We start from the raw sequence: 13,045 nt of genomic DNA on the forward strand, positions 1-13,045 counted from the left end.
CTGCAGATAGGGCTTGGCAGTAGGGGGAATAATGTGGTTCAGGGACTGTGAGACAGACGTCTGCACGTTCATGTTTGGATGTATTGATATAAAATTGTCTTTGTCACTGTTGTGACATCCGAGATAAAGGAACATATTGACCAATGACAATCTTTTTCTGTTCCCGAGTCATTCAGAAGAGAGGCCAGAAGTTTGTTCAAAGCAGTGGGTAGTGCTAATGCGAGGGTTATATATCCTAAGCATGTCCTACTTGACTATATTGATTTTTCCATCACAAGGGATAACTATTTCCAACTTTCATCAATGAAGGATCTTTTTAATGTAAGTTCGTTTTTAATTATTGTTGTTGTTTTTTTAAAGAAATTGATTTTTACACTAATTTGGATTGATATGTTTTCTAGATAGCAACAGATTTCAATTGGTAGAAACATTAATAACTAATATTGTTTGTATCTGTACCCTTGAGGGGTGTTGAAGTACTGTAAATTATTTTCCCTCTGATGATGTACAGTAAGTCCATATCATTCAAGGTACATTTAATCTGCCACTGGTTTTAGACGTAGAAAATTGCCAGCGACATAAGGAATGGTGTAAATCCAGCTACTGTCCATGCAGGTAGCAAAAGTACTGTAAGTCCCAATGGTCCCTAGTATGGTGATCAACCTTAAGTTGTTGGCGATCTAAAGCCATTTTTATATATTGTGTTGTTCTGTACAAATATTGTTTTATGGTTAAATGCTTGTTTAAATTTACATCTGTGACAATCTGTGTATCAATCACTCACTCACTGTATATCCTAATTAAGCATCCTGGCAGTCACTTAGACAAATGCAGCTCACACTCTTCCACTTTGGAATGACTGAAATGTTCACACAGACTAATACAACGGTAGCAATTCCAACTCAATTAGTTGAAGTCCTGGAAATTCCAGATCAATTCTGTCCCCAACCCCCACCCCCGAACTAATGGAACGTGCTTTACGCCACTGATGTATGCCAGAACTGTTCCAGTTACATCATGACGATCTATGAGTGAGGCGATCTGGCTGTGGACCAGACAACCACCTCCGTGGTGTAATGGTTACATCGTCCGCCCGGAGAGCGGCAGATCGCGGGTTCGATCCCCGCTCGCGTCATACCAAAAGTCGTTAAAATATGGTACTTGTTGGTCCCTGCCTGGCGCTCGACATTAATGGGTACAACAAGGACTGGTCGGCTCGGAGTCAGTACAATGTGTCTGAGTGGAGTCTTCATGCTTAACAGCGGCATGGTATCTTTTTTAAGCATATTTGTATTTCATAAAAACTAAAATCTGAATAGGCGAACAAGCCAAGTGGCTTATATGAATGCCGCTCCTGTACATTATTCCAATAGCTTGGTACATAAATTAAATAATTTAACAACAAAAGAATAATACTGAGGAAGAATATTGAGTGAACGTCATACATTATATCTAATATAATGTATGACTATTGAATATGTTCGTAGTGTGTTGGTTATGCCAAGCAACGAAATGAGCTGCAGCAGAAAATCCAATTATATGTATCTGTACTTTGAATATATATGTAGTGGTGATAATCACTGGAAGCGGTTACTTTTAGAAATGAACTGGTGTAATAAGTTGAGAATGTTAATAGTTGAGTTATTCAATGCGTCGTTACCGTATAGAGTAAACATCCTTGAATATAAAAATACATAGTTGTTCTTAAATTTTGATAGTTCTGATATGTGTAAAGATAGTGAATAACGTCTTGGTTATAATGACCACATGAACACTTGGATGTTTCCGATATATGTCTATTATATATGTCAGCGTTTAGATCACTACAGCCGAGTCTGAGGCGAGAATTGATGATTTGGCAAATCTAGTCCAAAAATTCAAATCAAAGTAATTGTGAGTTTCTGTTGGGTTTCTAATGGTTTTAAACTGATTCAGGGAAATAGCGTTAACAACTTCATCGGGCAATAAATTCCACGACATAATCGCGCTCGGTAAAATGATTGAGCATATCGTTTGCGTTCTACAGTTAATAGCTTGAATGGAAGTACCATCTCTAGGATAATAGTTGCTTTGTTCAAATACTCTACCTGGTACAAGATCGTTCAGATAGTCAGGAGTCAGACGATGATACATTTTATATAAAGTTATGAGTTTAGAGCGATATCGTCTTTCTTTCAGTGTGCTATAATTGGTTCCCCTGTATATTTTATCAACTGGTGCCACGAACCGCACCGCTTATAGTTCTTAATGCGTCTATGTAATTCTTCCAGTAAAATCACTGTTCAATCGTACAGTTATGCCATATATGACAGAAGTATTCAAAAAGTGGTAAAATAAAGGAATTATATAAATGGTGTCTCAGTAAACTAGCACTATATAACCAGCTTAAATCTGGGTTAGTACAAGCAGCCACACATACACACGCATGCACGTCGTCATATGAGCGAAATATTCTTAAGTGCAACGTTACACCCCATTTCACCTCATCCCACCTGTCGACCAGACAATCCAGTGACTGACATTATGAGCATCGGTCGGTGCGTCAGGATTCGATGGCATTCGCTAAACTAAGTCAGCGAGCTTGACCACCCGATCCCGGTAGTAAAAGAGACTCTTTTCGAAATACGCCCCAGCGGATGAGGTGAGGATGTGGTGTGGGAAGAGATTGTAATATGACTGTCAGCCATCTTGAGCCTCATCGGCAGCTTGTGGGGTTTATTCCCTCGTGAGCTGAGTGTGAAAAGAACAGACACCGATTCACTGACAAGATAAATAACAGTGTGAATCGCCGCCCAGCTGTTGTCCAGGTTAGAATTTAATGAAAAATAATAAGTTACTTTAATTCTTGTTTTTATTATTACCATCATCATCATCATTATGATTAATACCCAATTTGATATTATTTATATATTAATATTGAAAGTAAATGCAGTGGTGATTGTTCCGGTGATCCTGGTACTGTCAGGCTGGCGCATCACCACGCCAGGGACCTCGCCATTCTGCCAGGAACGTCCATCCAGTCCATCTAGTCCAACCCTCCAAGAACGTGATGGCTCGCCAACACGGCACAGTCTGGCTGGCGCATCACCAATTCAGGCAACCCAGACAGCGAATGAGCATTCTCTAGGAAAATCTACCCAGTCCAACCCTCCAACATCCTCGATAATCTCCAGGGTATACGTTTCGATCACTCTCCACTACACCCTGGATGCATACACGGTTTGGTCCGATGATTTTATTACCTCCCTTGGCTGTCTTTTTATTCAATCAGGTGTCTACGCTGGGAAGTTTAGCGAACCAATCACAAGTCACTTTCGCTTCTTAAATTACCTAACCATTTAAACTTGGCAACACAGTTGATGCAGAGGTACTCTGAAAGATGCAGAAGGAGTTCTTTTTATATATTTTGAAAGTTTCAAATCTGTCAATTTGTCTGTATTATTTCCCAAAAGATCTGAGTGGTTCCTACCAACAAACCTTCGCGACTGCGACCGCTGTCTTTGTTGATACTGGCAAGCTCGGATGTAACGGCGGTTTAGCTGATTGGCTACTGTGAGAATGCAGAGCCAGCAAAGGGAGGTAATATAATTATCGGGCCAATCCGTGGATACATCCAGGGTATAGTGGAGAGTGATTCGTAGCGTATACCTTTGAGATTATCGAGGATGACCCCCCCAAGAACGTTCAGGAGAACGTGAAGACTCGCCAACACAACAGAATACTGCATTACCTATCGAGTTAGAAGAGCGATGTTCCCGGCAGCAGATCAGTTCAGTGATCTAAGTATTGTTTCATCTACTGAGCGATATCAGTTCGTGAAATCAAGAAAGGTTCACTTAAAGGTCACATGCACATAAACTTAACACCAATCAGGCTATACACCATAAACAAAACGCATTGATTTATGGCCCGAGTTCGGTCTATGTCACATTATGTAATTACACAGACAGGCAGGTGTGATACTTGAACACATGACATGTTATGGTGTCTGTTGATTGCAAAATGTTATACACAAAAAATGAGCATGTATTTACAAAACCCAACATCTCTATATATACACACACAATTAGCCGTGAGGGCATCTGCAAATGAACCAGCCGTTACACTTGAGTGCACACCCACCCGCTCTGACTGGGTTCGGTATCCCGGCTGCTTCGTTTCTTGGGAAGTAAACCCAAGTACACAATATTGCACTTTTGATTTGCGATTGTACGCTTATAATTTTGTTTATATGTTTTTTTCATAACCAGCAATGTATATTATATGTCATGAATAAGTGATAATTGTGTTTTAATTATGTTTGATTTTTGGGTTGCATGTGACCTTTAAGAAAAAGATATCTTACGAATAATAATAATATTAACCTGGTTCGATTGCCCACATGGGTACAGTATGTGAAGCCCATTTCTAGAGTCCCCGGTGTGATACTTCTGGAATATTGCTAGGAGTGGCGTACAGCCATTCTCACCCACTATCGACATATTTGCAGACGCATGAGAAATTGTACTGGTGAAGGTAGTACACTTGTGTATTTGGACTCCTTCTTTCCCTTGTATCAATATTATGTAGTTACACTTCCACAGAATAGTATGGTGCCTTGTGCAGCTGCGATTGGATTCTGCTTTCACCCTTTAGTCTTGGGTAGTCGGCTCTTGTATGCCACACCAGTACCTTTAACGAACACAAATTGCTATAACTGGTAAAAAATGTCATGGTTACCCTAAAAAATTAGCATTCGCACATGTTCAAACGCCCGTGCACACTCAAAGCTGTCCTTTGTTTGGCCTGTACAGTTATATCCTTTCGGTGAATTTATAACAGATTCTCATCGATCAACATATTCACAAATATGAAGTGAATTGGCGAAGGAAACGTCGCCTTCCAAAAGCGAATGAAAGATTTTGTTCTTACATTATGGTGTTTTTATTATGATTGTATCGTTTTGTTAACATGTTTTTTCAATCCAAATTGACAGCTATTACCAACATCAGTGTGTTTTCTGATGAAAAAGCATATCGACCAAACGCACCTAAAAGGGCAGGCGTGGTAAAAGGTTCCGTATGACATTCGTGAAAATGAAAATGCACGTGCATATCGTGACAACCCTACCAATGAAAGCGAGTCCTAAAATCGCCTGAAATCAGTTTTGTTTTGACACGATCGCCATGGAACGACTTACGAGAGATCAGAGGAACCAAGTCTTGGAACGATTGCAAGTTAGCCAAACAGAGGGTAGCCAATCATTTTAATGTTCATGTTTAAATAGGACAATCTACCGACTGCGGGAGTGGTATCAGGCCACTAGCAGCATCCAAGGCCGTCCACGCAGTAGGCTACTTTCAGTAACATTACAACGTCAAGACCGACAGATTGTGCGCCACCATCTACAGGATCGCTTCCCCAGAGCGACGGAAACAGCACGTCAGACCATAGGGACTACAGACCAATCAGTGCCGATACCGTGCGTCGGCGTTTGCGCGGAAAAAACCTCTGCTGCCGCAGACCATATCGTAGTCCTGTCCTCACCGCCAATACCGACTGCAATGGGCAACTCGGCATCGAAATTGTTTAGATGTGGTATTTTACCCTTGTTCATTTAAGCCGGCAGATATGCCAAGTCACCTGTTCCTCTTTTACAAAGACATTGTGAATATTGTATTATAACTGATAATGATTCCCATGTACATATAGTTGAGGATGATTTCATTTTTTTAATGAAATGTAATTTTTATGAGTAAATACGGTTTGTCCTATTTGAAGCTGCCTTTAAACGCAACCATCTGTTTTATAACTTAAATTATACCAACAAGTTTATATTTCTTATGAAAGAAAAATAATTGCAAAATATTTTACCTCTTCACTTCTAAATATGTTTAAAAGACGGAAAATGTCATTGACATGACTTATGTGCATCTTATATTCATATATTTATTACCGCATATATGTTTTTAGTTTCTCATAAGCCAGGTTGTGGCTCGACGTTTTTACTGTTGAATAATGTATTGTCTGTAAATTGTACTTGTTCGTGTGACACTTTAATAAAAATATTCTACTACTTATATGTTTCTGGCTAGAGTTTGAACACACCTTTGTGGCGTTATCAGCCAGAGGTTCAAGGACGTCCAATGTTAGGTGCAGTGCCAACAGGATAGTGGATTCCTGATACCCGTTTTGGACGTTGTAGTTGGAGAACTGAGCTTCTGGATATTGGAAGAACAGCTTAAGGTTGATTGCAAAGCCAGCCATGTCAATTGCAAATGGCCTTTCTGGATTCCATCCTGTGAACCAACCTGTCACCTGGAACAGGTATTAGGAGAGACGTTTATTCAGAGTTTCCAGGCCACGGCCCCTAAGAACATAACATAAATACAGATGCATAGATTAGTCAGCTACAAATTCCAACTTATTAACAAAAACAATAATGTTAAAACACAGAACATCACATAACGACATTAGATGTTTCATAGCATGAAATAAATATTTTGAAAGTTGAACCACAGTACGTTTACATATGGTGCACATAGGAATTAAAAACTTATTAAACGAATAGGTTTTGATTTTCAGTTATGGCAGCTGCAGCGAAATCTGACAAATGTTTTCAAAAATGATTGAAAAGCGCTGAATGTTGAAAGCGCTCTATGTCTAATATTTTAGCTTCTGTAAAATATTATCAAATGTAATTGGTATTTGGTAATTTGGTTTCTGGCCTAAATGCTGCACGCTTAGGGCAAAGCTCCAATTCCTGTTACTTTCTAAAAGAAAATTCAGTATTTTTTGCTCCCATTTAAAGCTATAAATTGTTCCAGCACATCTTGAAGAGACGAAATGTATCCATTTATCTATTGCAAAAAATCGATTGCAGTGATTCACTCGTGAATAAAATGTTAAACACTGCATACCAACCATGTTTACGAGAAACCAAACAAACCGTATGTAATATCTATAGTGTCACGATACGGTTCACCTGTACATTCAAACGCGGATAATTGAAACAGAACGCGTAGCCATGGCAACAACAAACATAAACTCTTTGTGATTAGAGAATACTTCCTAAAGAATACTTCAGTGAGGCTGAATGGTCTATGGATTTCATTTCAAGAGCGCCGATGATAAACTAAATGCAAATAAAGAATGTCGTTTTATGGTCTTGGACATCTTTTTACATCAATGTGCTTTACTCAGAGTAGACTATTTTCCAAATTCGTCATAGAATTCTGATGAAGTGAAACGGCTCACTTAACCAATATACCAACAATAAGGTGTTGGTTGTAAATGATCAAGTTAGGACCAGATAATCCGGTGACTAAACTCATGAGACAATCGGAATACGATGACATCCATCAACCTCGTCAGCGAGCCTGACCACCCAATCCCATGAGTCGCCTCTTACGACAAGCATAGGTTGCTGAAGGTCAATTCACTCACGGTTCTTCGTGGGTATCTGATTAATGCGAATATCAAGTTTGAATTCTCGAATGACCTTTCCTTGTTTGACCACGGGTCCAGCATATCTGAGGCCTCCTGTAAACCCAACCGGCCAAACGGAAACCCGTTTTGTTCTCCGCATCTGAAATAAAGCATCCAGGGACTATTCTGAGAAGCATCTTACGAACTCATAATGAAAAGTAATTATGAAATATATGCAAATTTCTTTCCATCGTAATGTCTGTCAATATGACATGATTAGTTTATCCATACATAATTGCTGGATATGTTTCAAGCCATAGTCTCAAATACGATATATTTCTGAAAAATATCCCTATGTTTTGTATGTATTTGTAAACTTATGGTAATAAAGTTGATTGATTGATACAGCAACAATAGGCAAGGAGTGAGAGAGTGGGTTCCGTTTTACGCCGCCTTAAGCAATATTACAGCAATATCACGGCAGGGAACACCAGAAATGGGCTTCACACATTGTACCCCTGTGTGGTCTTCGGCGTGACAAACGTACGCTTTAAACACTAGGCTACCCAACGGCCCTAGGCAAGGAATGTGCGGAATATTGGGTACAAGGTTGTAGCGCTAACATTCCCTTTATCAGGTGAATTATAGTCTTAACTAATAAGATAATCATCACAAGAAACACAATTCCAAACCTATCCCAAGTAATAACTAGTTCCTCAGTAATGGTTTTGGCCTCTTGCAATTTGCATCGGCGGTTAGTTTACATATCTGCGTCTTAAATTTCATCAAGAGTCAAGTTGATGAATGGATCCCTATGTTCTAAAAACATATTGCCCCTTTATATATAATTTTATATGAAACACATATGAATTATTATACTCTTATTTTAAATGAATGTTTAAGTCTTACATACTTCTTTTATGAAGCTATTGCTAAGTTGTTATAAAAAAATGTTTGACACAAATGTTTTTACAAATTTTTCACATAATTTTAAATTGAACAACTATTATATTTACACAACCATATTTGTTTGGTTTAATACATGGTAAACGATATATAATGGTGGATTCACCTCAGCAAAAATCCGTAAGTCGTAAGTGTTATCATCATCAGCAAAATATACAACTCCGTGATGTATGTCTGGATCTAAATGTCGCCGTATCCATGACAACCCTTCATTCCTCTGCGATACTCCCCTTGGTTTTGAACTATGAGAATCCGTTGGTTTCAATTTAACATCCTCCGGTGTTAAAGCATATAGGTGTGTATAGGAGAGCCCGCTGGATCTCAAAAGGTCTGTCGCACGTTTAGTTCTATTTGGAGCGTCTTCCACAAGTATCCAGTGAAAATTGGGCAGGTGAAGCAATGTCTGTGACAACCTGGTTAGTTCGGCCTTCTGTTGAAGCCGAGCATAGGTTGGTGTTATGGCATATACCATTGGCATAGATGGATCAAATATCTGTAGACCGGTTCCTTGATCAGTATGCACGGTCAAATGACTATCAGTATGTTCTCTCACTCCGAGTACGGCGTGTTTTTGGTTGCTTGTACATGGACACCTAAATTCTGAAAAAGAACAGCGCTTTAGAAATGTTTGAAAATGACGAGATATGTAAGAGTACACTACTGCTTAAAAGTTCATTTCCCTTACACGCGTGGGCAACCCGTGACGCAATCCGTGTGAGTCTCGTCGGTCACTCGTGCGCAACCTGTGACACGCAATTCGAAGGGGAACAAACCTTTGACCAAAGGAGGACCCATGTTAACCTGAAATTGGACGTCGTAACACAGAGATCAATTTTAAATTTCTCATGAATTTCTAAATCATGTTATGCAATGTACTTGCTGACGCCTTTTTAGATGTGATCTTGCATGAAAATAAGAGTGATGTGATCAATCAGACCCATCTTATATATATATGTTACAGGGAATGTGTGAAACCAGGGATTTCACGTAATCCCTAAAAGAGTCAGTGATTTCATGAAATCCCTGTGACCCCCCAGGGATTTCATGAATTCCCTCAAATTTCAAGGGATTTCATGAAATTACTGATTTTCATGGTGTTCCATTACACACATTCCCTGTTAGGATATCAGTGAATGTGTGAAATTAATGTTTGTAGCTTAAAACTTTACTGTTGAGTCTCATTTCATCCCTTAGGTCTTAGGAATTGAAAACTGTGACAATTTACCGAGGACACTTTTGGCTAATTACTACCTTGAGTCGGGGTACCAAGTTAATTTTCTCACGGCTTTACTGTTTAGTCTGATTTCATCCCTTAGGTCTTAGGAGTTGAAAACTTTGACTATTTACTGATGACACTAAGTCAAGCTAAGAGAGGGAAATCACCGGGTTTTCGATAATATTCCAGTTGATGTTTTGACAAATGACATCTGTATAGATTCTCTTCATAAACTGTTTTCTACATGTTATGAGACTTGTCATGTACCCTCCAACTCGGCCCAGGGGATCATTACCCCTACCCCTAAGTCTGGAGCGGACAACCCGAGAGACCCAAAGTCTTATCGCGGCATCCCTGGCAATCCGATCGAACCCGCGACCTTCCGCTCACCCACATATTCGTAAGCCATGGTTCAATAATGAATGTAAACTGACCAGAATGTGTAGGAAGAAAGCCGAAAAGTATTTTCGGCGACATCCTACAGTCCATACTTTAGATAAAGTTAAAATTTTAAATGCCAAGGCTCGACGCGCATTTAAACAGAGTCAGTGTGTGTCTTGGCGAAATTATGTTTCCAAGATAAATTCCGATGTCAAAGGTGTGGAACATGATACAAAGGATAAAGGGCAAAGGTTCTAAATCTACCGTCCACCATCTGAAGGATGAGGACAATTTATTGACGGATGAGGCTGACATTGCCGATAAGCTTGGTGAATCTCTCCAAGAATTCGTCTTCATCAAATTATGCCCCAGAGTTTAAGAAATACCAGAAACAACTGGATAAGAAAAGAAATAATTTCAACTTCAATCTCAACTTCAATATACACTATCAGCTCTTGAAGCATTTGCCTGAATCATGTTTGGAAACATTTCTAATATATTGATACAATACGGATTTCAGAGAATTTCCCAGCTTCTTGGCACAATGCCATTGTAGTCCCTATTCCAAAGCCGGATTGTGATCATGCAGATCCATCGAATCACAGACCCATATCTCTCACCAGCTGTGTCTGTAAAACTATGGAACGAATGCTAAACTATAAATTGATATGATTTAATTACTAATATACAATGTGGTTTCCGGAAAACATCGTAGTACTAATGATCAACTAGTACAATTGGAATCCTTTGTCAAAATGCTATTGTAACTAAACAACAATTTTCATCGATCTGAAGAAAGCCTATGATACTACGTCGAATCACGGCATTTTGATGGATTTACATGATTTTGGTTTGACATTATATTACAGTCGTTAACAGACAGGCAATTTCAAGTCCGCGTGGGTTCTACCCTGTCTGATCATTACAGTCAGGTTCAGGGTGTTCCACAAAGCAGTATTTTGTCTGTCACATTATTTGTATAAAACGGTTATAAGTGCTTCGGTCGATAGATCCATTTTGTGGACGATTTTGACGTTTCTTGTCGAGTTAAAAATATGCAAATATACAATAGAGAGGCAGTTATAATTATGTCTTAATAAAATTCATAAACGGTCAATTGAAAACGGTTTTAAATTGTCTAAATCTAAAACTAAATGTATACATTTCCTTAGAAAATATAAACCGCATAAAGATCCAGAACTATTGCACACCCATCAAAGTTGTAAAGGAGGCCAAGTTTCTGGGTCTTATTTTCGACTCATCTTTTTACCGCATATCAAATACCTCAAAGATAAATGCCTGAAGTACTCAACAAATCTGTGACACCACCTCTGATCCCATATTCCGATTACAACGCCGTCATTAGATCTTATATTCGTGATCTGGATAGGTATCAATGAGTTAAATAAAGCTAACTTTTGTTTACACCTACTTGGGTTGTCAATCCAGATTTGAAGAGGTCATTTTGCGGCCATACCATAGTCATATTAGATACACTCATGAATATGTGTTAAAGGTGAAGATCCTCCGTTTTGCATCCCTTGTGATGAAAGAATTACGGTCAAGAATGTTCTGCTTGACTGTATTGATTTATCACAAGGGATATTTATTTATGTGTAAAACAATTAAGAATCTTTTTAATAGTATGTAAATAATCAATTTAACTTGCTTCCAAAACGAATTACTGTTATGAAGCAACTTGTCTGGGATATTTAACTGTTCTTTTTTTATAAGAAGTAAACTCTAGTAATTGACTTATATCTATTACGAAGCTGCTTAAATAATAATAAAGAATGATATTATAAGGACCCTTACAGTCTCCTTACCTGTGCTGTCTAAGTGTTCGCCGGACCTCTAGCTTACTAGAGCGGCATTCTGTATCATACCATTTCCCAGTGAAGTGGCACTCAATCATCTTAGCATTCCACTTAAATATAGAGGAAGCGTGTAGCAGGGCACGTGAAAATATAGCTATACAAGTACCAATACTGCTGTATAACAAGTCAGTACAATTCCCTAGATAGCATTCAGACGTTCGCCCAACCTTGGCAATGTTGGGAAAACCATTGCCAACGTCTGAATGCTATCTGGGTCGTTAGTAATCTATTAAGGAAATCCACGCACCGGCTCTCGTCCCATACATAACGTTCATGACGTTTAGAAACTGACTGTTCAGGTTGCCTTGATCATGCTGGTAATGTCATTGACAGAGAAAGATGGTTTGAATCGGCTCTGCTGTGGACTTAAAATGTTTTATAACATGAAAAACGGGTTGTAGATATGAGACAGTAATCTCTCAAGCTTGCGCCATTGTGACAAAAGAATGACTGTATATTCCCCAACGTTACTATCGTCACCACCACGACCATTCATAATATGGATATCTAATAAAACACACAAGTCAATGAGGCTTTGGCCAAATCTGTTTGAGTTACAGTATTTCTGAGAAACAGTAGCACGGCATGTTGACAAGAAATCCTATTCGGTCGAACGAGGGACCACATTGTGCAGAATTGCAAGTCTGACACTGAGAAGTATGGACATAGGTTTAAAACTTACTACAATAGGGGGTTGATGCGCTACATCCCGATATCAAATTTTCAAGATTAGACTCATAGTGACGAAAAACATTATGTACCAAAGCCTATTCGTCTCCCCTCGCCACCATCTTTGACGATTTGTATGCCGTTTCGGGATGCTATGACTGCCGTGTTGGGATGCTATAACTGCCGTTTTGTACGCTCGGCGACCGTTCTCGCGCGCTCTTGTAGCTGATACGCGAGTTTTGTTCCCATTTCAAACGATTAGTCTTCCATTACGGATGAATTGTTTCGGTTTTAGAGGATATTGTCGCAGTTTTGGAAGTTCATTTTCCTATTTTGGTCATTTTTGTTCTGTTATGGTGTATATGAGTTCAGTTTTGATTATTTGTTCACCGTTTGTATGGTAGGCCTGATAATGCATAACGCTCTCAAACAACTAGAAGAACCTATTGCATGTTGTGGGCGAATATTTAAGGGCGGAGCCATAGTTCTTTCTTCTGTTCTCGTGAAGGACGATGGATAATGATAAACA

The 13,045-nt window shown here is 39.0% G+C and overlaps 1 protein-coding gene across 1 annotated transcript; it reads right to left on the bottom strand.

Annotated features, from left to right (window-relative positions):
* Positions 1-4,394: 4,394 nt before the first annotated feature.
* LOC124280050 (galactosylgalactosylxylosylprotein 3-beta-glucuronosyltransferase 1-like) lies at positions 4,395-8,963 on the bottom strand. The gene is made up of 4 exons (XM_046715929.1): positions 8,480-8,963; positions 7,481-7,567; positions 6,088-6,297; positions 4,395-4,671 (listed from the first exon to the last, which is right to left on the bottom strand). Exons 1-4 carry the CDS (start codon positions 8,849-8,851, stop codon positions 4,570-4,572), a joined length of 771 nt encoding a protein of 256 aa, XP_046571885.1. The 5' UTR covers positions 8,852-8,963; the 3' UTR covers positions 4,395-4,569.
* Positions 8,964-13,045: the final 4,082 nt, after the last annotated feature.

This window comes from Haliotis rubra, unplaced genomic scaffold (genome assembly GCF_003918875.1).
Source record: "Haliotis rubra isolate DU_JTF1 unplaced genomic scaffold, ASM391887v1 Scf26, whole genome shotgun sequence".
NCBI classification, from domain to species: Eukaryota; Metazoa; Mollusca; class Gastropoda; order Lepetellida; family Haliotidae; genus Haliotis; species Haliotis rubra.